The sequence below is a fragment of the Lonchura striata genome, chromosome 2, assembly GCF_046129695.1.
Source record: "Lonchura striata isolate bLonStr1 chromosome 2, bLonStr1.mat, whole genome shotgun sequence".
Taxonomy (NCBI): Eukaryota; Metazoa; Chordata; class Aves; order Passeriformes; family Estrildidae; genus Lonchura; species Lonchura striata.
In genome coordinates, this window is record NC_134604.1 from 50,535,902 (window position 1) to 50,561,995 (window position 26,094).

The 26,094-nt window shown below is 35.0% G+C and overlaps 1 protein-coding gene across 5 annotated transcripts in view; it reads right to left on the reverse strand.

Moving 5' to 3' along the window:
- Positions 1–26,094, reverse strand: part of PIBF1 (progesterone immunomodulatory binding factor 1) — a 105,262-nt gene that overhangs the window by 39,106 nt on the left and 40,062 nt on the right. For 4 of the 5 annotated variants that reach the window (XM_021548014.2, XM_021548013.3, XM_021548012.3 and 1 more), the window contains 3 exons: positions 11,028–11,210; positions 4,496–4,661; positions 1,105–1,255 (listed from right to left, as the gene is read on the reverse strand). In XM_021548014.2, the coding sequence (XP_021403689.2) occupies positions 1,105–1,255; positions 4,496–4,661; positions 11,028–11,210 (500 nt within the window). The remainder of the gene's footprint in view (positions 1–1,104; positions 1,256–4,495; positions 4,662–11,027; positions 11,211–26,094) is intronic. The other variant, XM_021548017.3, reaches the window with a different exon arrangement.

The following is a 26,094-nucleotide window of genomic DNA, read 5'->3' on the forward strand; positions in this document are numbered from 1 at the left end:
GTTCTGAACTCTACTTTCTCCTTGGAGAAAATGAAGGTAAGGTCCAAAAATTTTGTGTTAATACATAAATACTCCTTAGGCAAGTATATATATATATATACACACTTCAAAAAATGTTTTACTGTCTAAAACAGAAGCATGTATACAGCAAACATGCTTATGGTCAGACTGGAACCTTTGGGTACTCAGGCCATTCTTAGTACAAGCTGCAGTGCATAAAATTAATAAAGTATGTGCAGTCTGGTTACTAACATCACTGTATCTTGGTAATGCACACTTTGCTAGACACTACTGTTTGTATATAAAGCTTATGCAATAATCTTCTATACTTTATAAATTGTGACTATTTTTTGAAGGAGGAAAGAAGGAGAAAAGGAGATGACAGTTGAATTAGTCTGAAATTTTAGAATATCCTACTCTGTCTACACACAGAAGATTTCAAGATTAGAGTCAGTGTTTCAAATTAGAAATTTGTGGATTGATTTAGGCTGAGAACCAAATGAACAGGGATTTTACAAAAATTTTGCTGTGTTTGGGAACATTTTAATTTTTGCAAATGAGAGACAAACATTTTCAAGAGTAATCAGGTATGAATTTAATTCATGGTTTAGTACTTGGAACAGACTGAGCTGCCACAAGCAACTACTTAATGTGTAATTATTAGTAATTCAACAGAAGGAAGAATTTTTTTCCTCCTTCCAATTAGTTAAAAAATTCACATTAATCACTATATTGAAATATAAAACCTGTATTTGCCTGTCAACAAAGAGGACTTAGTACATTTAAAATGTACTAAAATAATAGAAGAATCCTAAAGATTTTATCTAATTATAATGGACAATTAGAATAAGGAAAAGAGAAATGACTGAATACTGAGATGATTTTTAATAAGCACAAACTTAGACATATGGAGGTTTGATACATATTTACAGGTACAATTAGAAACCTGCCATTAATATTTTCTATCAAAATAATTACTGCCTTTTACTTGTCAGGCATAATGAAGAAGAACGACAGGCACTGTAATGCTTTCCAAGTCATGAGAAAAAATATATTGTAATGCCAGAAACACCTACAGATAAAACAACTTGTGACAGAACTTACTTTCTGCTGTCTGCAGTATTATCTCATCAAGCTCTTTTTCAAGTTTTTCATAAGTATCTAGTCTTGCTTGAAACTCAGAATTTTGTGTTTGAAGCTCAATAATGCGGGTTTCACTAGAAGACTGAAGACTATAAAATTCCTTTGTAAGCACCTGTAAGAATGAATAATGGAAAGATCAGAGATTCAGCATTACAGTGATTTTTGAAAGAGGCAAAATATAATACATGTGTACTGGTATGTTATTAAATATTTGATATAAGTTTTGTACAGCAAAGATTAAAATACTTTAAAAAGCAGTTATCTTGCAAAGATTAAATGCTCAGATTTTAGGTGTATCTGCTGAGGCTTTATTAATTCTAAGAAGGTGTCTGAAAAATCTAGAGGAATTTTAAAGGAAACATGAAAAGCCAGGTAACAACTAAAAAACTTCACAAACAGCAGTCAAAATAGCGTAAATGCAATCATTTTTGTTGCTTTATCTGGATTCTGATTTCAGTCATCAATTTATTAAGTTTCTTTTGCAGAATACAAATACAAAAATTTGCCATTAAAGCTATACCAGTCTCATTACTTACTTATTAATAAAAGGTAATATGCTATCGACATTCAAGACTTATGTAATACTTAATGCATTAAGATTAAACAAAAAACACTCATATTCAAAAGTAAAAGTTATGAAGGCCTGTATAATAATTTAAATTTGATAAAGTGCTTGATAATAGGAAACAACACTGATCACATAAACACACACCAAACTAGAATACGAAAATCCTTGGTATGTAAAGTAGCAATCCATCTACTTTGCAGAAAAAATCCCACCGAAACAGGGAAAGTAATAACCAAGTGGTACTGATGTTAAATTTCATATTAACTTCCTAAATAAAAATCACAAACATTCAGAATGACAAGTGAATATAGATTTGGAGATACAGAAATATATGTACAGTGTGCAGAGCAGTAATACTAGAGTCACTGTCAAAACCATGAAAGAATTCACAATGCTTAGAGAAACAAGCCACTTGATATAAAAAGTTCAGCCTAGTGTCACAGAAGAAATAAATGTATACATTAAAACCGGGCAACATCTAAACCATGTGTTTCTTAGTTTAGCAAGAGAAACTACTCTATGCTCTAAATAAAAGCAAGAGTTAGTCCAGAAAGCTGTAGCTTAGCCACAAGATACCAGTGCCTACACTTTTAATAAAGACTAAAGTCCTGTAATGGTAGGGAAAAAACCTTAGTACATTAATACTGTATATAAGAAAGAAAACTTTAAAACTCCAGGAATTCAGTCAAAAGGAACAAAAATAAAAGCATCAGACATGAAATAATTAAAGCCTGGAAGAATATTTCTTAATGAAAGAGCATTTAAGTGTATATTTCTTAATGAAAGAATTTTAAAGTGTCTCTGTAAAGAGAAAAACAAGTGCTGAAAGTGTTAGTAGAATTGAATGCCAAATATTTGAGTTTCTGTCAGATCCAAAAATTTTCACAAAGAAAATTAAAATATAACTCAAATTGAACTACATTCTCCCAAGTACTACTCTCAAGTTTAGACATGCCTGTGCAATTAAAAATCTGTTTAGCAACATCTAAGTTTAGCAAAACAAGCACTCCCAGTGCTTATGACCACAACTAACCTCATCAGCCAGGATCTGAATGTCCCAATAGGAACAAAACAAGAAATTACAGTCTATCTGAAGCTCTCTAATTCTGTTTCCACTCTATAGTTCCTTTTCATAAACAACTTAGCCAGATTCAGCACTAGAAATGTGGGGATCTGAAGACTGGCATCATTCCCCCAAAAAACAAAGGCTGCCATACGTATCACTTTCTTCTGTCCTGTCCAGTTTGTATCCTGACATCCGTTTGAAACATACACTACCAAACTCATTTAATCTCATAAATAGGACCCTGTGATATGCTTTTGGGACTAACTTTGGACAGGTGAAGAAATTTTGTTTTAAAGTAAGTTTTCTCTGTGGAATACTCACATTTCCAAGATTAAAATAAGTGAACAGGATATGATACGTATTTTTTAAAAACAATAAATTCTAAGCTTGTAGAGATAAACAGGCCCAAGTGGTTAAAGCCCACATAAATAGGTGCATTAACTGCAGGTGCCCAAGCTGTGTCTCTCAGCCAAGGAAACTGTATTTAATAAAGCACAAAAATGCTGCACAGCAGTGAGGAGTGTGGGGAAAAAGTGAGAGAGCGCCATGGCGCTGATACTGAGGTGAGAGAAGGAGGGGATGAGGTTCTCCAGCTGCCAGAGATCCCCTCTGCAGCCCATGGTGAAGCAGCTGCCTGCCTGCAGACCATGAAAGACCACACCAAAGCAGATGTTCACGCTGCAGCCCATAGAGGACCCCATGATGGAGCAGGTGGACATCCTCAGAAGGCACTGCAACCTGTGGAGAGCCCAGACAGGAGGGAGAGCTTCTCCTGAAGGAAGCAGCAGAATGTGGAGGATCCAAACCAGAGCAGGATAAAAAAGTGTGAGGAGGAAACACCTCCCGAGAGGAGCTGTCATGGACAGACTTGAACTCCTATTTCCCATTCCTCCCTGCACTGCACTGGGAGGGGGAGGTACAAGAGTAAGAAATGAAGGAGGGAAGTTAAATAAAAGAGAACAGGGTGGGGAAAGATATTTTACTGTTTGTCTTTGTCTCTCATCATCCAACCTATGTCAATGGGTATTAAGTGAAATTAGTTTTCCCAGGTCAAATCTGTTTTGCCCATGATGGTAATTGGCAAGTGACATCCCTATCTTTATATCGGCCCATGTTTATTTACCCCATCCCCATCCTCTTCAGGAGGAGGAATGAGTGACTGGGTGGGTGTTTAGCACCCCATCAAGGTGACCCATCATGCTAGGACTTGCAAGGTTAGGTCTTTTCAATGCTGTATACACCATACTCACTTTGACTTTTTTAGCTGTGAAAAATTAATTCCAGAATTGTATATCAAAACAAAGTATTTCATTATGTAACAATGTTATTACAGATCCTAGCTGCAAATAATGATACTGAACTCACTGTACTTTTTTTGGTGAAACTGTCTTCTCTCCCTACAATTTTCACACAGACTGACATAAGCAGCTCTGTGACACAAGCAGATAGATAAACTCCACATGAATGAGGTACTGTCTTTAACATCTTTCTATGAGAGATTGTTTTGCTTTTTCCTCTCCCCATAGTCTTGTGCTCCATTAAACTGATCAAACATAGTCAGCTTTGTCATTTGACCCTGCTTCTGTGTTATTTGACCACAATTTGGTGGAGATGTTAATTCAGACATGCCATGTTGTTACTTTTTCTCCAAGCTTTTCCACTTTACATTCAAATTGAAAACAATAGTGTCCTGTAAAGTGTTTCTTTATATAACATACCTCCAGCTTTCTCTGGTATTTCTCACATTCCATTTGGCACTGTGAAAGATTCTTAGCTGTTTCTTGTTGCATGAGTTGAACATGTTCAGTTTCAAAGGACTTTAACTTACTTTGGTGAAGAAGTTCAGCTACTTTGCTTTCTGTGCCAAGCTGCATTTGTCTATACCTAAAAGAAAAATGAAAACAAAAGTTTTGATGATTCAAAAATAAGCGAAGTTGGAATATATCCTAGTTCTGTTCATCACAGGTGTAAATTTCAAAAATTAATACAGTATTTTGAAGACCGTAATAAGTATTAGTATGTAACTACTGTAATCTGTATTTGAAACAGCATTAGGAAAATTCAGTATTATTATGATGATACAACACAGTAGGTGGAATACTCTGTCAGTGGCTCTTCTAAATATGCTGTTAATGCAAAAATCAAATTACAATGACTTTACAGCATAGCTTACTTTCCTTATTTTTAAGGAGTTAGATCACTGTGAATCTCCTTCTTGGTACACAAACGTATGCATTGAAGTATTTTCATTGTAGAGATGCTAATGAAATTTTGTCCTCCCTCTTCACCACATGAAGAAAAATCAGACCACAATGGTGCAATTATTTCCACAGTCAGAATCACAGATCCTTCTCAAAAAGCAGAAATGAAGTATAACTTTTAGAAAATCGCTATAAGGTATTTATAAGGATGAATAATATTCCACTTAGAAATGGATTTCTTCTATTTTATTAATTCATTCTACCTAACAGGCAGTCTCAAAAATGAGGTGTAAAAAAGTTTGCTGATAGAATACTATAAGATAGATGAAAATTTAGGTGATGTGAAGAACAGGAGAAAATCTAATGAATCTTCACATTAAATAGCATATGAAATTCAAAAGAGATTTATGCAAAGTAAATCACAGGTTTTAAAAATGCTCCTTACCATATACATAAAATGATGAACACCTAGCTGACTGTTTTGATTCATAAATGAGATCTTGGAATTTATTATACTTGATAAAACCATTAGAACTTTGGTTCAGTTTTAAATAACGGTAAAAAGAAACATTTTGGAAATTACTGTGTAAGAAATAAATAATACAGAACTCACCGTGTCACTTTGCAATTCCATGCTGTCTGCATTACTGAATGCTGACAACCATTCTAGTACCTCATCTCACAAGGAACAAAAGTGTCAGAGCATCAGAGAAGGGTAGGAAGGGTTAGCTCTGACATGCAGCAACATCATGCACTCTGACACAAATGAACTGTGTGGAATAAATCACCTAAGCAAGCTAGGACTCTACAGCTTGGAAAAGAGATGGTTTAAGGAAAAGGAAGAAATACGGGGCCTGTCACATCATGAGAATGGAGAATGGAGATAGGAGTCAACTGTGTTTTCCAATAGCTGAATGAGAAGTCATCTAATGATGCAGAATGTGAACAAATATAAATCACTCTTCATGCATGAAAGCTGTGGAATTCCTTACCATAAGATGCCGTGGATGCTACAAATTACCACTTATTTGAGAGAATACTGAACAACTTGCAGCAGAGAAGTCCTTTGAGAACCATTAAATGCAAGATGGTACTTCTCACACTGAAGCCACTTCAAATTGCAGGATTGTCAGATAAACCTTTATTCTAACCCAGCATTGCTGCTGTGTTAGCTGTCATCTGTCAAATAACAGTTGCAACACAATCCCACCCTGTTTACCACCTAATCTTTATGTGGGATGGACACTGTTAAACAAAAACAAGGGGATTACTTCAAATATTTCCCCTGAGGATTTCAGATGTAGAATGCTTCTAAGGCACAAAGAGGGAGCAATTTTCACTGGAATTAATTTGAACAGAACAAACAGGTGTCATTATGATGTCCCTGATAATCACTCTGTAGACATCCATCTATGTGTAAACAGTCCAATGCATGAATAAGATTGTTTCCTCATTACATGAGCAAAGCTTGGAAGTTTTGCATACTGAGCTCATCCAAAGTTTTCCTTCTAAGAACAATTTTTTTAATAGCATGACATTTGTTCTCAAACAGAGGCATGGCACTCAAGATGCTAAATGCCAGTTACCTATCAACTACTTCAGCCATTTTTGCTTAGGGATGCTTTTCAAATGCTATTACTTTCATCACTGTTTCCTGATTGTATATTCCAATTTTCATTTTACCACACAAAAAAATTTCATCACTCTTGAATTCTCCACACTTTGCACATGACTGTCTGCAGACATGACACTAAATCTGTTCCAGTATATACATTGTTTATAATCCTGGGAAGAATGCTTTGTTCCAAAATTAGTTAAGTCTTCATGAAGATGCATGTCATTCAGCCAACAATGCAATGAAACACACAAATTTAATTTAATTATTAGTTCTATTTATTGACTTCTAACAACAAATTCACACCTTCCACCTCATCACAATACAAACAGCAACGCCCTCCTGTACACAGCCTCAGACCTTCAACCACTCCTGAGCATCAATGATCTGTACCATACTGAGCTGGCACACTGGAAATATGCATGAACAGAGGAAATCCATACTTCTTTGTACCTAGTTTCTATACTTGGTGGAGAAGTCTGTAGTTATCTGATGATTCTACTCAATCAATTCGATGCTTTCAGAGCATGCTTCTCTACCCTATTATGAGCAGTAACTTCTGAAAGAAATTTTATCCTTTGTTTTGGAAATTTGAAGTAGCTTACATGAGCATGATCTGTTTTGCACTGGCAAGGTTATGATGGATCAGTTTTCTTTTAACCTTACTACACTGTTGATCTCACTAGTAACTCCTTCACCATAGCACCATTCAGAATTTCTTTGTCATATTTGCTTTAACTCAGCCAGATAGTACCTCTGCTTTCTTTGCTACTATTTCAGCTCAAGTGTGTGTGCATGTATGTACAGAGTCATGTAACACAATGTGCTGAAATACATTCCTTTATCTGCCTTGATGGTCTCTGAGGGAAAACAAAAACCAAAAACAAAAACAAAAACCAACAAAAAAACCCCCAAAAAAACAAAACCACCCTATGCTTTGATACTACTATTATGGAAAAAAAAAACAAAAAACCGAACAGTGGAATGCAGGTCTGCAAGATTTTTCTCCGTTGAGAAATTTTAGCAAACTTGATATAATGAAAGAGTAGAGTTTTTAGTCTCACAGAAGAATGAGGGTTGGGAATCAAAGAGAAATTACAGACTGAGCCAGTGAAAAAAATCCCACATATAAGAATAATCTAGAATGAGGTCTCAATTCCTTTAATGTCTCTCTGCCATTAGGTTGACCAGTCAATGATGCCTGAAGTTTGGTTATCAAAAAAATATTTCTAGAATAAAGGAGAAGAGGGAATACTCAGAGAGGGACTTGAACTTTCTTTTGTAAGGTTTGAAAGATTTTTTAATCACAGGAGCTTGTTTTTCAAGTAGTGGATAATGATATAATAACATGTCCAAATATGCATACCAGAGAGCAAACAGAAAGATCTAATGGTAAAATCATGTAGTCTGAATACTGAAGAAAATATGGCAACCAAGTTTTTTGAATGGAGGAACTAGCAACTGTCCATCTACAAAACCTGAGATGTACAGTAGTACTTCTTAAAAAGGTAATTGAACAATGAAGTACATTAGAAACAAAAAAATTGTAAAATTACCCTTTCAAAAAGTGGAAAATCCTAGTATTAAACTTGTTAATAATAAAGAATACCATGAAAGTAAATAAAAACAATGCATCTTATAAAGAAAGTCCTACCAAAATTATACAAAATGAAAATCTAATTTTATATTTCATAATTTTGTAAACAAGATTATACCAACCTAAAGCTTTGTGGGATATATTTTAGAAATAATTTTCGAATTTGAAAATCGAAAAAAAGTTGTGAAATCACCCTAAATCCACAGTTGGCTCAGTTCCAGATCTAAGATCTTTAAAGCAATTAGAATATACTCTTGTATTTGTAAAAATGTCTGTGCTTTGGTTCAGTGCCAAATTTGCAAAGAAATCTAAAGACATTTCCTCCCTAACCTGTCCTCTTGCAAACCTCCCACTTCTAGCCCCAACATGTCCCCTAATGTTCCTGACCTTCTCCCTCTCCATCCCAGTACCAGCCCAGACATCTCTTGAATTCCAATTCTGTTTTCATTCCTTACTTGAAGGACATCTGTTTTTCTTCTTATCTATGTTCATAGCCTATTCAGCCTCCATTCCTATCTTATAGCCCCACTCTATGCATTCTGGATTCCTCTCTACTCCTCTATCACCCTTGTAGTTTGGCATCCTTTCTCAAATCCTTCCTATCCATACCTCTTGCCATCTGAGGTTCAAATCCCAGTTTAACTTTCACACCTTCTGCACCTGAGTCTGCCTGTTAAGGCCTCCTCACTTCCAAAGAGCCCCAACCTAAGCGTAAAAGTACACAAATGAATCTTCCTTACTGTCCTTTGTGCCTACTGGAGTCACAGAAGGAGTAACAGTGATCTAGATAGACCTCAATTAAATTCAGTCTGTCACAGACTGCACAAATCCTGTCCATACATGCAGCAAACTGCCAGACTCCAGTTCAAACATGGGCACTCAAACAATCTTGTTTCCACTGGCTCTCTTTTTGATCCTTGGTACTAAAAACTGGTTGCCTTATTTCTGAGCAATCAAAAATTTCCCATGATTTGTGTTCACATGCTACTCACTAAATAACTAAACTCAGATCTTTAGTTTTCAAATGCTTTCATTGTTCAGCTTTTGCAGCACTCCAATTAAGTCTGATTAGTCATATATCTGGCTGATTTCACAAAATGAAAGTCTGTTTCAATATTTACTAGAAAATGGGTAAGAAATCTGTCATTCATTTAAAAATACATATTTTGTGAAGTTTTTATATCAACTTTATAGGCATTTTCAGTTTTTTGTAGTATTTATTACTTCATTCATGTCTATAAAATACATTAAACTATTTCTAATCTGGTCTAAAATAACAATGCACTTTGTAACACCAAATTTTAATACTTTGAGCAACAACAAAAGCTCTGAGTATAATGATTAGATGAACACAAGATGAAGCATGCCATTTACAAACTGTTTAAGCAATGAAAAATCTGTTTGTTGAAAAAATATTCACTTAAAATTTGTTTTTCCCAAACAACATGCTGAGATTTTTTTTCAGCACAATACTCCTGGTTCAGGTTGTAATAAAAAAAAATCCAGAAACATATAGCTTAGACACTAAAGGGTAAACTTGATTTGACATTCAAGTTCTTACCAGATGTTACATTTGCTTCGTATCAAGTAATTAAACATACCGTACTTTTACACGTGGTTCAGTAAAATCTGAGCAAGAAAGCTTAGAAGCTTTGTTTAAAGCTGCTTGCTTCAAAGCAGATTTTTGTGTTTTGTAGCATCCTAAGCATTTACTTTCTATCAGCCTCTGATCCTCATTCTGTCAAAAAGAAAAAAAAACTTCCCCATACTGTTTTGCAGTTTATAGGAAGTGCTAGTTCCAAACATCCACACTCAGCAGGATAAACAATTAATTGGTTTTCCCTCCTTGTAGCTTTGGGACACCTAAACTCAAAATCCCTCATGCAATAAATAAGAGTTCTTCAGAATGTAGGACCCATGTATCCTTTCTACCCTAACTAGAGTAATGCCCAGTGTATACTCGACTACAAGAATGAACAATATGAAAGCCTTAAGTTTGTCTGCTGAATCATGCTGACAGGGACAGAAATCCATCTTTGTTTGTCTGTCTCTGGACTATGAAACTGTGCTTTCTTTTATTTGACTCTAATTCTGTTAAACCTAAGATTCTCTCCTACACCAAGACACAACTTCAAGACCACTGGGTAGAGACCGCTTCTGCCAAGCCTGTTCTTGGGAGTCATACTTCAGTCATGAGAATTTCCTAATCAAACTTCACTAGGGGGTTTTCTCTCAATCCTGGAGCTCTGATGTGCATCAAATATAGCCTTTTGCTTACTGAAAGTGCATTCTTTGTTTTGGGCAACTGTAAAAAACAGAAGAGCAGCTGCTGTCATGCCTTTCTTACAAAAAATAAAGCAGGGTGCAATTGCTACTCTGCAATAGCACAGTGCTGCCAATGCACACTTAGTTTGCTCACTTATCTAGACTGTTATTTCTTGGTTTAAGTAATCAGCTTATTTATTGGCTCTTTTGTTATTTGTTTCACTTAAATAAATGCAAAAGATGTTCAAATAACCTAACTGTACTTTACCAGTATACAGACATTAATTAAGGATGTGACAGCCTCCTTAACCAAAAGAAAGGGTCTGAAGAAATGAGTGAGCATATAATAAAGGATGTGATATAATTTCACTGTTTCCTCTTCAAAACCTGTTTTTTAGATACATAAATAGGAGAACAGAGTCACCTCAGTAATTTTTAGGAATCTAATGGTAGTTGCTTTTCTCTTTGCCTGTATAAATTAGTCAAGATGCGTAACCTTGTGTTTTTATTTATGTTTCTGGTGCTAAAAAATATAGAAGCAGGAAACACCTGGCTAGTTGGAGAATACCTACCAGATCAGGTATTTCAGGAGATGGAGGTACAGAGATATCCAGTTTGGGAATCCAGAAATGGGAATTACCACCTCACAAGATCCCTTGAATGAAGCTTCAAAATAGCCCAAAGATGAAGACCAAAGAAGAATTAAAGATTCATCTTTTTGAACCAGGAAGGCTATGAAATGACTTCTCTGAAGCCTAGTAAAGAGATACCAGAGGAAATAGTTTCATAACAGTCTCCTAAGTTCAGGACAACAATCCAAAACTGAAACACAGAGAAGCTAAAGGGTGCAGACATCAGCACCTCAAGCCAAAGTCAGAAGTTGATGAGTTCTATTGTTTCTGGCGCAGCCACAATACACTGCACAAACTTGTCTTTTGCATCTGTGTGCACTAGCACATAAAATGGCCAAAGTCACAGATCTTGGAAGTATAAGAAACATGTTGAACTGAGGTGGACGATACATCTGGATGAGCAGCAGAACAAGCATGATTAAATTTCTCATTGCCTAATCAATATCTTTGCTCAAACAAATAAATACTTCATTTAAAAAAAACATGACTTTGAAGTGACAGATTGAAAAGGATCCCTGCAATGCAATATGTTTCTGTCTATGGTACAAATTTTAATCCAACAGCAAAGAATTCAAAGTACATTTATTAAAATCTCATTAAATCTTTAGTCATATTTTCTGTGTATACTTTTCTCTATTTGATTTCTCATGGCATCCCAAACCATTAACTTTATTAAACCAGTATTTTCATTTTCATATCTTGGTTTACTTAATTCCTGGCAAAAAAATGCCATGCAACAAAGCTGAATTTTGTACTAAATCAACAAAAAGTCAAGGAACAGTATAGAGACTTATCCCCCAGTAATGTATATTGATAAATAAGGAAATAATTACTTTAAATTGTAACTATGAGAACTATAAAACAGATCTGAATGAAGAAAAGGCCAGCAAGTTACTTGATATTCAGCATTAAGAAATGAAAGCATCAACTTTTAATATTTCTCTACACTTATGTGCTTCCAAGTTTGTAACATACGATTTGGAATTGCCTGACCTGGTAATTTTTTTTCCTGTTGTTCATAATAATTTTTTAAAGATACTGTACAATTTTGATAATGATTCCACAATTTACCTCCTTAAACGAAGTGTTAGCTTTTCCAGAGATTCTACTACTTCACTACTATAGTACTTGTGTTTCTGGAAAATAATTGTAATAAATTGCTATTGTAGCAGATAAAACAGACTTGGACAGATCAGATATTGGAAGCAACAGAAATTGTTCATTATATTATCATTATTGCACTACAAACATAACAAACGTTGTTTTTCAGTACTCAACAAAATTAAGAGATTGGAGTTACAAAAAGACTGAGTCTGTTGTCTGAGTTGTTTTTCTCTCTTGGAGTAGACATACAAAAATTTGTCTCTTTAAACTCTCCCCTCCCACTAGCCAGAGAGGTTATATTTAATAAAATATACAGTTAAATCAGTATAAATACTTTCCGGTATTTCTTGTGATTCCATCACATGTAGTGATTATTACTTGCTAGCCTAAATAGCATTCATTATTTCTGGATGTATATGCTCCTGTTTCTCTGATTAAATAGAAAATTCATTAAGATACTTTTAGATTTATATATATACTTATGAAAGATAATTACTGTATGATTTTTAATTCCAATAATGCAAAGAAGGAAAAAGTCAATGTGAAATGACTGACAGAACAGAAGTTACATAAATGACAAATGTCTCTGTCCTTTTACAAAACAAAATCTAAAGGACATTATAACTAGCAACTACAAGAAGAATAAAAATGTTTGGAATGTCATATATCTACTTAAAACAGACAGAAATAAACACACAAACCTTTAAGTTCATAATTAGGTAAATGTAACTTTATAAAATCAATAATATAAGAACTAAAATTCTGTTTTACACAGTGATAAAAAAATGGATGATCAGCAAGGAAAAAATAAGAAAATGAAGTATTATCACTGCAGCTTCCTGGACAGAGAGAGAAATGAGAAGGTAAGAACAAATCTTTTGAGGTAGAGCTAACTGAGGGACCATCAGACAAAGCTATGCCACCAGAGACACTGCTTACTCCCCCTCCATTTTCCCCACTGAGAGCCTAGCAGAATAGGCCAGAAGGTTAGAGTTCAAACTGCCATAATTTAGCAAAGGATTGGTATGTCCTTTATATCACACATAACAGGTTTGATTTCCTGATAAGCAGAGTTCAAGGTACAGGCATACCTTGTTACCTTTCAAGGACATGTTCCTAAAAGTGCTACAGTAAGCAATGAGGGACAGCAAACTACCTTTTCCCCTAATAATTAATGTAATGGATAGTCTTGGTGTTTGCAATCACTTATGAGAAGTCACCATAGTGCTGCATAATATTCCACTTATTCTTCAGTGAAATTATGCTTTAAAAATAAGATCTCATTAATACAAATACAAACCAATTATTAAATAATTGAGCTTGAATGGGATTTCAGGGGATATCTAATCCAACATCCTGTTCAGAGCCACGTCATTTATGAAATCAAACCAGGTTTTTCAAAGCTTTAGCCACTCGGGTCTTGAAAACTCAAGGATGGAGACTGCTTACAGTAATGCTTGTAGTGAAAAAGATTTTCATTAGACCAAGTCAGAATCTACTGTTTCAATTGACACTCTCTCATCCCTCTTCCACGCCCTGCTGTGAAGGGCCTGGTTCCATCTTCCCAGTAACCTGTCCAGAGGCACTGGGGATACTGCTGTCAGGAAGCCCACAGACCTGGCTGAACACAGCCCCCCAGCCCCTCTTCCTGGGGCAAGAGCTCCAGCCCTGACCATTCTGGTGCTCTCCTCTACATTCACTCCAGTTTATCACTATGTTGCTTGCATTGGATATCCTGAAACTGGACTTTTCTTGATGTCTTGGTTATTCTGCTGATAATACAGCCCTAGATTTTCTAAGGGTATACTGTTGGCTAATACTGAGCTTGCTGTTTACAAAAAACATTTGTTCCCTTCAAAGACAAGAAGGATGATCCCACACAAGATAATCTGCATTTCCTTATTAGCAAATGAATGCTACATAAAAACTATTAATATATTAAAATTCACATACCAAAGACTGCTATAAATGTACTTCCAGCAGTTGTTTTAAACTAAGTATGATACTAGAAGAGTACATGGCTTTCCATCTGTTTTTCAGAATTTAAAGGAACTTCCATTAAGCTGCCTGCAGGCCATCAGGAATGCTTCAGTGCAACTGGGCAGCTCAGGGGAGCTTTTGTTAGAAGAGCAAAGGATGGAAAGACACGGTAATGGCAACAGCAGAGATGGGCGTCAAAGGATACTAAAATGACTGACAGACAAGCATTGGGTAGGGGAGCACAACTGGATCTGTCTTCTTTCAGATCTAAGATATGTAAAATGTCCTTTCCCAAGCAGTCACAGTAATTGGAACCACATTACCATTAACAGGAAAACAAAGAGGACAGTGTGAAGACCTCTCTTCATAAGCATGACTTAAAAACAGAAAAAGTTCATCAACTGCATTTCAGCTCTAGAGAAAACTATCAAATAATAAACCAGCCAGTTGTATACTGGCTGGTTTATTACAAGTCCTAAAGTGCAGATACTTCTGCGTGTCATTATTCAGAAATAAAACATATACTGGTTCTAAAAATTATTTTCCTGAACTGCACAAGCCTTTCAAATCAAAGAGTCTTTGTAGGAACAGTAAGCACACATATAATGGTATCAATAGCACGAGAGAATATGGAAGACACTTTTACAGCCCAAAACAAAAGGAATGAGCTACAGTCACCTTACCCATGCTTATAAAAGCTTGGAGTGGTAAATGAATCCTGAACAGATACAACAACAAACTGCTTATGACACCAATTAAAGAATCTCATTTCTCTTCATCTGCAAACATGAAAAAGGTCAAGTGAATCTAAGCTTTCTATAAAGCAGCCTATCCCAATAAATTCTTCAGTTATCAAATTATCCTATATTACCTGCTGAGGCATGTGAGAAATGAAAATACTTTAAAAATGCAGTAACTATTGTGAAAAATAATCAGTTAACTCCAAGCTGTCTCCAGTCTTGAGCATATTTGCTTTCACTACATTGTTTTCTGTATTTTATCAGTCATCTGACAAGTTTAACAAAATTTTTATAGAAAGATTCAACTTTGCCTTTGTAACTTAAGTAATTAATTTGAGAAGACCAGTATTGTGAAAAGCAGTTGAAAATAAAGAAAACAAGATCCAAGTCTGAAAAGAAGACAAGGAAGTCAGGATTCATGAAATATTGGATACTAACAGGCCTTGCAATACAAGTTTCATGCATACATTCTAAGAAGAGTCTTAGATGTGAGAGAACCATCCCTTTTCTCCTGAGACACAAAAGAAAAAAACACTGAAATGAATTTATTTTACTGTGTATCATTCTCAGACTAGTCAAATATTCTGTTTCTCTGTTTCCTCTAATTATGTCCAGTTCTCTTCTCTCTTCCTACATATCTTTGTCCTCTTTTCTATTTTCCACCCATTTGCTCTGTTCTCTCTCACAATTTCAACAATTCCTTCTTTAGCTAAACTATCACAATCTTTGCAATAACCACACCTAAGAAGTATAGTTTTCCTCCTTCTTGTAGAGGATTTGAAAACAAATGTTTGTTCTTTTGGGTCTTTTCCCCTAATGGGACTTGTGAAAAAAGACACTCCTGATCTCCAAGTATTTCCTGTCCCAGCTGAGTTGCATATCAAAGTCAGCATCTTTTTATTGTGGAAGAAAAAGAAAACTCCTACTACTCTGTGTGTCCAGTGCTTTTAAGATTTCATCTCTGTCATTATCCATTCTTTCTAGGAACCCTAGAATATGGCTCATCTACCATGTAACTAGGGAAGCAACTGCACATGCAATTCTTGTACTCCTTGAAGAGCAAATGGTAAATTTCCCCTGACATCTCATATTGTTAACGTTAACTCCTTTGATAAAGGAACTTCTTCACTGAACAGTACATTAAAACCTTTTGTATTCTTATGGTTACAAGATTTTGACTGAATGGGGACCTAAATACTAATAGAATAAGTTCATTTCCTTTTAAAATTGGATGAATGAACTGTTGAACTTCAGTCTGGCCATGCTATTTACCAGTTCTGTATGAATATTTAGGTCATGACTAAAAAACAGTCTAGTTACCACTGCACTTCAGCTAACCTTATTTTGTGTGATCTGCAATGCTTTTACTTTGTTTATTACAAGAAGATTTCAGTAGGTGAAGGTGTTTAATATTTTTCCAAAGTAAGTTAAACTCTATTCCACTCTGAGCTCCATTCTTAGCATTCCATTATTCTGCTGTTAAAGTCTGAACCAGGTTAGAACCAGACTTCAGGCTTAATCTGAAACTCCTTAATAGGGTAATACCTTCATCTGCCTTAATTCAAAATTGAGTCAATCTATCAGAAAAGAAGAAAATCTGCACACAGTCAGCTGTTCTTGGAGATGCAGTGTTTATATGTACATGACACTAAAGCATGCTTGCCTTAGCAATACTGATGGGATACACAGTCTAATACTTTGACTACTGTTATATAAGTGAGCTGGAATTTGGCCCATATTTTCACTTCTTTCCAATCTCAGAATTCCTGGTAATCATAAACAGACATTCAAAGGCAAGTAATAAACAGTGTACACTGCAAATGTGCATACAGAAATCATACTTTAAAGAACAGTTACAGGTAAATTGCTTCAGGACATCCAGAGTGTTAGTTACTCCATATGTATTCTCCACAAAAACACCATGAGTATGGGTTAGGAATCTTCAATAAAAACTGCAGTATTACCATCCTGAAAGCAACTCCTGTTTCAGGAGTTAAAACTTGTGATTTTCACTTAAAATCTCAGGGGTGAACTTGTGCTGGGAACCATCACAGTAACACAGGCTCTACTACATTATGATTACAAGTATTAGAGCTTTTCATCCAGTGAAAAAGCTTTTGAGGCATTGAGGTTGCCCAGGATCACTCTGCCACATGCTAAAATGTATTTAAACGTTTGAAGTCTATTAATATCAAATGAAAGCACGTGCAGAACTTCCCTGCAGAAGAATACATGGAAAAAAAAAAATTATTGCTGCCTGACAGAGTTAAAAGGCCAACCACTTCAAACTGCAATATGTAATGAAGCAGTAGCCACATTACCTCAAAAATGTCAGTGACCTAAGCATAAAGTAAGTCAAGAATCTGACTGGCTGAGACACATACACATTGAAAAACACTTCCTCTTGTCAGATATCCAGTGACTATGCTGAGTAGGAAAACTGATAATCCAGCAGTACTCCTGACAGGGAGAACACTACTAAGAACTTTATTTGTTATATTTCCATTTGCTGAATCCCCATTGTTACAGGATACTGGCGATTTACTGTACAGATGATTCTGGTTGGCAAAAGTAACATAGGAAAAATATTCTGCAGCTTTCCCAGCCAGAGAGTTAAAACAACCTTCTCAAATTAAGCTCGATTTGTTAGAATTTGAAGAGAAAGAATTATACTTACTTCCTGTTGATGTCTAATCTTGTGTTATCTCCATGTTCATTTAAAATAGGTCCTAAATCATCGTTTTTCACTTCAGTTATTTTTCAGCTGGGAACAAGCCATCCTATGGATGGTAGGTACTGATTTACTCAACACTCCTATCACATGATGAATTTGATCAATTATTCCTAAGTGAGGAGATCTCACTTTGCCTATTTTTAGCAAATGATATGAGAATAGTGTCACCTTATCATTATTAATATAATGATTCTGAACTCACAGGCAGAAGACAGAATACGTTTCCTTCTTCTTAAATTCCAGGGATATAGAAGTGTGAACTGTCCTCCAGAGTGAAGCTTAAGCCTAACATCAGCAGATTACTGGAATTAAGTCATTAAATGAGGTAAAAGATCTCTGTCATGGGAATAAAATTTTTAGGAAGTTAAGATCAAAAATACTTTTACTCAAAATAGGACCTCCACCCAAGCTTCCTGTTTATGTCAAGCAGTTCACAGACTCTTTCTGGAATTTTTAATACTAGCTTTTCTTGTTGATGTTTTGGACCTTGCATGAAATATTCCTCTTTAAAGCAGAGTAAACAAAAAACATTAGTGTCAAATTTGAGAATTACCATCAGTGAGAAAGCTACCAGAGGAGGTGACATCCTGAAGAGGTGAAGATAAAGCAGAAATCACAGTATAGTTCTGGATCTTGTGCTCTATTCTCTCCTTCATGTTGAAAAACACTAAGTATGAAAATGTAGGACTGTGGATTGTAGGTGACATGCAGGAATATTGATAAATATGGGAAATTGTCATTAGATTTGGATGTATGAATGTTCAGATGTGGAGACAAATACCAAAGGGATACTAAAAAATTTTACTTCTAGATGAATAGTGCTAAGATTTCAAACCAAATTGGCCACAAAAAATTTTCTAACAGATGTCTGGGCTTTCAACAATGAAGGGCATTTTCTGAGACGGCACTCAATATGTAAGGTAACGAGAACAGTAAATTAGTCTTCACTTAGCTTTGTGATCAAGTTAATGCTGTATATGTAGACTAATATAAAACTAGATCAGACTAATGCAAAAATACAATAACCTGTATACATATGTTAGATATAGCCAAAAGTAACCACAAAGATTAGCTTGTTTGACCAACAAAATGTAAATGACTTTTCTGAATTCTTGTTTGAATTCTATTATATTGGTAAGAGTAAAGAGTATCTGATTTGAGAGAAACAGTATTTTAGATACATGTCAAATTCTAACCAGGGATTATTCTGATGTGGCCTGTGGCTTAAACCGTTTAAACAATTTTCTTTGAACTTTCAAGGGATATTCTCCCTTTCAGAATAATAAAAAAGTATTCAACTATGTCTGTAACACCAACACTGGGAAGACCCAGAATATTTAGCATGCTATCCCATTTTAAAACTGCTTCTTAAAAATAGAAGAAAATATTCTTTATGAATCTTTGCTCCCTAGCCACAGAATGTTAACACAACTCAACAGAACTTGCCTGTTTATATAAAATATAATCTCTTTCTGAAAGCAAATAAGTATTGGTCATTTGCCACTTACCACGAGACACATTATTATAAACTAATGAAGGAATAGAACTTTTTACAACTGCAGATATGCTTCCTACCTATTATAGCTTTTTTTTCCTTTTTTTTTTGGTCAGTGACAAGAAGCACCTTTTCTGAGTCTCCTTGCCATACTGTAAAGAATTACTTATAGGTTTGTGAAGTTAATGACTTTGACAGAATTCAGGAGTTATTACTTCTATGCCACCTTAGGGGTTTTAAAAAATTCAGAACAAATATTTTTCTTATTTAGGTAAAGTCATATGCATTTTTAGCATTGTAGGAAGCAAAACTGTCACCATACAAGTGCAATAGTGTGTGTCAGGACTTTTAGTCCATTAAATGCTACACTGTTGTATCTGTGTCATTACCACTCTTGTGTTTCTAGAATTGTAGCATCATTATGTAGAACCCTATATAATTTGGTACTTCTGTTTTATTGATACTTTTCTGTTATTTTCTAAATTTCCATTTACTCTATTATCTTATATTTTTGCTGAACATGACAACCAATCTCTCATGTGAATTATTCTCTGTACCACATGGAATGAATTTAAAGACTCTGGCTGATCGTGTGAACATTAAAATAGGACAAATATGTCACTTTGGCACAGTGAAGTCAAATACAGGCTACAAAAGTTTGGATTATGCACGGACAACTCCCTTCTTCACCATTCCTTGGTATGCTATAATTTACACACACTCTACAACATAAACAATTTAAAAAATCCTGCAAATATATTTACTTAAAATGAGAAACACAATAATTAGGCACATGTGAAATTATTAAAGGCAGATAACAAAACTACTTTGTTCATTCAGATATTGCAGATCTAGTGAATTAGAACATAATACTTGACACTTTACACAACATACATCTATGCTGCAAGTACCTTTTAATCCAGTTTAAGGAGTTCCTAAATTAATTTATTTTTATTTTGGCCTAAGAAACTACTCTTTGAGTGTTTTCCTAAAACACTACATTTCTCAGCTGTAACAGCATCTGTCATTCTTGGCGTGGAAGCAAGCTCTTGTATGAATGTGAGCAGTCTTTTTTTGTTTCTTTAGAAATGTAGGGTATGTTCAACAACTGTACTATGGATCTGTAGGAATCTAAAGCATGTGTTTAAAGTAATTCAATGCATCTCTCAGATCATGATCAAATACAGCATGCAATACAATTAATAAAACAAACACCAGACCCAAATACTTGTACTCTTAATAAGACATAAAATAGGACCATAAACTTTGTGGATAGAAAAGTAATTAAAATATATACTAGAAGGAGAATTATAACTTGCATATTCACTTATTTTTTTATATTTAAGAAAGCATAGTTTATTACTACTGCAAATACTTTGGTCAGATTTTATACTTTAAATTGCAATAACAAAAGCAGCAATACTTAGTGCTTTGGTATTATTCTCCTATGAATTTCTATTTCTCCTGCTTAGTGGCATTTACAGTTCTCGCTTTGCATTTCTCACTGACTTCAAACTAGTTTATGCAGCTTCAAAAAAATGCACAGACTGGGACTGTTCAAAACAATACTAAACAGCAAAATAAAATTAAAGAAAAAAACAAGACACCATTTGAAATTGAAGTGATTCAAGAAGAGAAAAACACCTTTCTACAGTACTATTTATTATGTTTCTTTCAGTCTTTGTGTTTGAGAGTTTTGCTATGGAGTTTCAATAGCAAAATTTTTTATGTGTGCCAAAGAGAATGTGTTTGAAAGTATCTATTTTTCAAGGTTTATTTCAAATATTATTATTTCTGTAAGTATTATTAGTTATCAAGGTATTATTATTAGAATGCAATTTCTGAAATTGTAATTTGAACAAAAATTGTAAAAATGGCAAAAAGAAGAGGTCTTGAGCATAATTCAGTTGGTAGGGACAGAACTTACATTTTTCTGAAGACCTAGAAAATTAGGTCTTATAAGCATCAGTGTTGTATTGGCAAAACTATTTTTCTTTAATTTGGAAGAATCACATTTCAGTAATATTTCTATTTCCTTATTTTAGGAGATTCTCCTTAATTATATTCCCTCCACAAACTGATATACAAACTTATTTTTAATTTTGGAAAATATAATTCTATTTTTCAAGCAAATTCAGTTTAGAAGATTTTTTTGGTTTTAAATGGTTCATTTCCTATTTTAGCATTAAAATGGGAGTAACAGAAAATTGCTACTTTCTAACCACGTTTAAGATCACTGAATTGATATGAAATGTGCACACATGCAAGATCAACAAAGGGTCTCTTTTCAGTGATCACACATTTACATATGTAAGGTTATCTAACTGTCCTTTTGTAGGAATGTACTCGTACATGAGTAAATGCTCTGAGAGTTTGCATTATGAATCATGCATTATAGCTGCTAGCATCTTGGCATCAATTTGAATATACAAGGATTGATTTTGTAGGCCGGTAATTGGGGTAGGAAGGCCAATACAAATAAGCATAAAAGCTGCTTGAATTGCAAACATGGAAAGATAACTAGTACTAATATGATGAGAGAATTTCAGTACTTAAGCAATGCTTAGGCATCTCTATTCACTTCACACAAGAGCTATAACACATAAATAAAATCTCAAAGTGCAGCAGAAAAGTGAAAGCTAGGGACATTATTTGAACTGTAACATAATTTATACTATTCTCTTCCTTTATATTATTCTCTTCCTTAAACCCAAAGTGTACTAAAAACTTTATTCTTATAGATCAATAGATCAAATATTTTCTGTTTAACAGGACACAAGAAGATAATCCATATGCCTAGTAATCAGCAAAACAAATGTGCCTAAAATCTATGTATTTCTAAAAGACAAAAAAAAAAAAAAAAAAAAAAAAAAAAAAAGAATATCACCTAACATTTCTGTAACATTTTAATCTGGTATCTGCTAAATGAAGTGTACAGAAAAGTTAAAACAAGGCAAGTAAAAAAATTACAGAAAAATCAGTGTAATTTGTTTTATGATTTTTCATAACTAATACAGGCAAAAAAAATATTGCTGTGACAGGTTTGTATGGTTAAACTGTTAAATGGTAAGAAAAAAGAAACAACTGCCAGTATTTGCACTTTTCACAAATGTTATTTTCCCCTCACAACTCAGTAATGCCAGTTCAAATGGATTAGCATCATACACCAAAGCTAAAATTACAGCTTTTGAAACCTACTTCCTTTTCTTTTTTACCCTATTGACACAACATGGAATAGCTGAAGATCTGAAATGTAGACTAAAAATGTATTTGAGGAATGATAATAATTCAGACATTTGCAGCTCCTTTGTAAGTGCATTCAGCACAGGTTCATTTAGGTGCGTTGTATCTCACATTGAGTATTCGTAGCAAAAATGACTGCACATCTTCTAGTGATGTGCTACTCTGAAATTACAGAGAGTGTAATTCTCACAGAACAGTAATAATGTAATAATAATCACAACACTAGAAATAATGTATACATGGATGGAAGACTTAGAGCAGGGCTAGGGAACTTAACTGTTCATCCAGAATCCCACAAGACAGAGCAGACTGAGGAGAAGGATCTAGATTTGTTACATGAGCCTAGGATAACTAAACTGGCTAACATGACCCAGCTATGCAAAAGACACAAAGTTCCAGGAATCACTCAGGTACATCTAGTGGAAATTATGGTATTACATGAGATAGAGCAGGAAATTATCTGACACATTATTCAGAATTCCAGTTATCAGTGTTAAAGTGAGGTCAGGATTAAGAGAAATGGTACTCAGATGTCCAAGAGAACAAGGAATCTATCCCATGAGAAATCAAATAAGCTACAATCTAGAAAAACAAAGTCTGACTAAGATTTTAAGAGGACAAAACAATAGATAAAATTGACTAATGCTATCATCGGAACACTGTGATATAAACCAGGAGAAAATAATCTTGAAACGGAAATTAAAACTCCATCTAAACATAACAACTAGAATGTCTGCCACTAGGAATAGTACAGTTCAGAGTTTAATTTCTGAAAAGATGACATGACATGATAAAATAATCAATGATACAAAAGGTTTATTCTAAAAATGTTGTTTATAAACCTTATAGGTAACTACTATATTGCCAATATCCACATTTGTAGAGTTTTTGGTCTTTTCTTAATTTAATAATGGAAAAATAAGTACAAAAAAGACAATGAAATAGCCAAAAGATTCTGAAAGTTATATTTTAATTGCATTTATATAATATTAGGAGAATTTGTTTGCTTGACTTTCACCAAAAAACCCAAAATTTGTTCATTTTTCCTCTTGTGGCATTTTGCTAAACTCATGCATCATGTATATCAAAACTTGTTGCCAATAGTTCTGGACTAATTGACATAACTTCTAGGTAGTACCTAAACCTGTTTAAATAATTAGGGAGACTGAGAGGAAAGGACAAGGGTCTTAAACTTTCTGGGGGAATGCTTGAATCATGTTACAGAAGAGACAAAGCTTAGACATTACCTCTTCTTCTAACACTGGAGTGAACTCAATTATTTTGAATGAGTTAGCCATGTTCTAATAAAAACAGGCACTTCAGAGACTTGAACAGAGTTCAAGCACCTCCTACCCGTATCAAAATAACCACTTAGCTTTCCAAACCAGGAGTCTTCCGAGCATGCACAAGGACCTCTACCTAAATGTGCTCCAACTTGGAATGATTTTAAGTGCCTCTGAGGTTAGGTGGTGCTTGAGAACAGGAGGTACTGGTAAGACTTCACTGGAATCTAGTCAGTGAAAATCTACCCCCAGATATCATTGATAACCTGTTGGAAAGTCATTAACATATGCAAAACCTGTACTTACCAACCATACATTACATTTTGAGTACAGTGTGGTGGATTGCCCCTGGCTGGAACCCAGGTGCCCTCCAAAGCCACTCTTATTTCTCTGCATCTGAAGAAGAAATATAATGAAAGACTCATGGGTCAAGATGAGGACAGGCAGATATGAGTCCCCAGTTACCATCACAGGCAAAACAGACTTGACTTGGGGAAAGATTAATTTACTACCAATCAAATTAGAAAAGGGTAATGAGAAACAGAACCAAATCCTAAAATAAACCACACTGACCCCATCCCTCCCTTCTTCTTGAATTTAACTTTACTCCCAATTTTCCCTACACCCATCTTCCCAGTGGTGCAGTGAGACAGGGAATGGGGGCTGTGGTCAGTTCATCCCAAACTCCTGCCAATCCTTCCTCCTCAGAGGAGGACTCTTCACACTCTTCCCCTGCTCCAGCATGGGTGTCCCTCCCATGGGAGACAGCTCTCCACAAACTTCTCCAGTATGGGTCCCTCCCATGGGTGCAGTCCTTCAGGAACAGACTGCTCCAGTGTGGGTTCCTGTGAGGTCACAAGTCCTGACAGCAAACCTGCTCCATCATGGGCTTCCCACAGGGTCACAGCTTCCTTTCGGCAATCACCCTTCCATGGGAAACAGGTGGATCTCTGCTCCACCACAGATCTTTTCTGTCCTTTCTACCCTTCTCTCTAAAAAAAAACAAACGCAAGTTTCCTCTTCATTTGGGTGTGGCAAATGAACTTTTTTTGAGTTACTGCAAGGTGGCTAAGACTGAAAATTTTGAAGGCATATGGTATCTTCCCACCTTCATTCATTACCTTCGTTTCATTAATCAGGTCCAATCTTTCATACAATTACATATCTACACCTACACTGATTGAATTTCTGTCAATCAAAATACTTCTAATCATGGAAGACAGCAGAGTTCATTTTAAAAGGCTCAAAAAGCAGCATATAAGGCCCATAGCATTTCATAATGAAAACATTCCATTTTTCGACCAGCCTTTGAGAAATGCTTAAAGGCTTCACAATTCTGCATTGGAGGAGGACTGAATAAGACTAATGGTAAAACATAAAAGCTCCAAAAGCCATGAATTTCTGAAGAGTCTATGCTGAACTCCTTTTACTCAGAAAAGACATATAGGACTTGAGTTGAGTAACTTCTGCTGTTTATGATGTTGTTACCTACACCTGAGCCTGTTGTGCAGACTCCCTTTATATGTCAATGGAAATAAACAGGTACCTTACAGACATTATTCCATTCCAGCAGAGGCATTTAAAATTAGACAAGACTGATAACAGCCACAGTAAACACTGTAGTAAAATCCATGCTGCACTTTACTTACTTTGCTCAGAAACTAATGTTTGAACTCATGCAAAGTCTAATGGTATATTACATTTTAAAAATGCTTCCAAAAAATCACAAAATTCCAAAACATTGGTATGAACAAAACTGAGATCTCTGAATATGATGTTCAAAGATTTTCAGTGTTAGAACTGGAAGATGTTCACCTTGTACTAAACAAAATTCAAAGCTACCATGAATTAGATTCACAGTTTCCATCCCTACAAATCGCTGTACAAAGGTAACTGGATGGGCATAAACAAAGAAATGGAGTCTGCCATCACTCCAAACACACTGACTTCCACTTACCCAATCCGTTCATGCAACTGTTTTGTCTTTGCCTGGCTTAGACTACCCTTCCAAAGAGAAAGACTGGGAAACTGCACCATATATTTTACACTCAGATGAATCACACTCAATAAAGCTTTCATGACTCCTATTTTTTTATGTCTTCTTTTATTTACACTATTCCCTTCCCCACCTCTCATCTTTACTCTTTTGTCTATCATCAATCCTCTGCAAGTTTCACAACATCGACATAATGCAAGGAGAAAAATGCTTTTGTCTGACAAAACAATTAAGATTCTCAATCCCTTAAACTAACTTCTTCCCCTCCTTTTTCTGATTTTGTCCTTGACGAAAATTTACCCTATTTAGGACCATTTCTGGGGAAGAGGTGGAGAAGGATTGTGGAAGAGATTTCCTTTATATTTTATACCACATAACTAAGGGAAAACAGATTCCAGGAAATCTTTTAATGAAGGACTTACTGATCCAAGT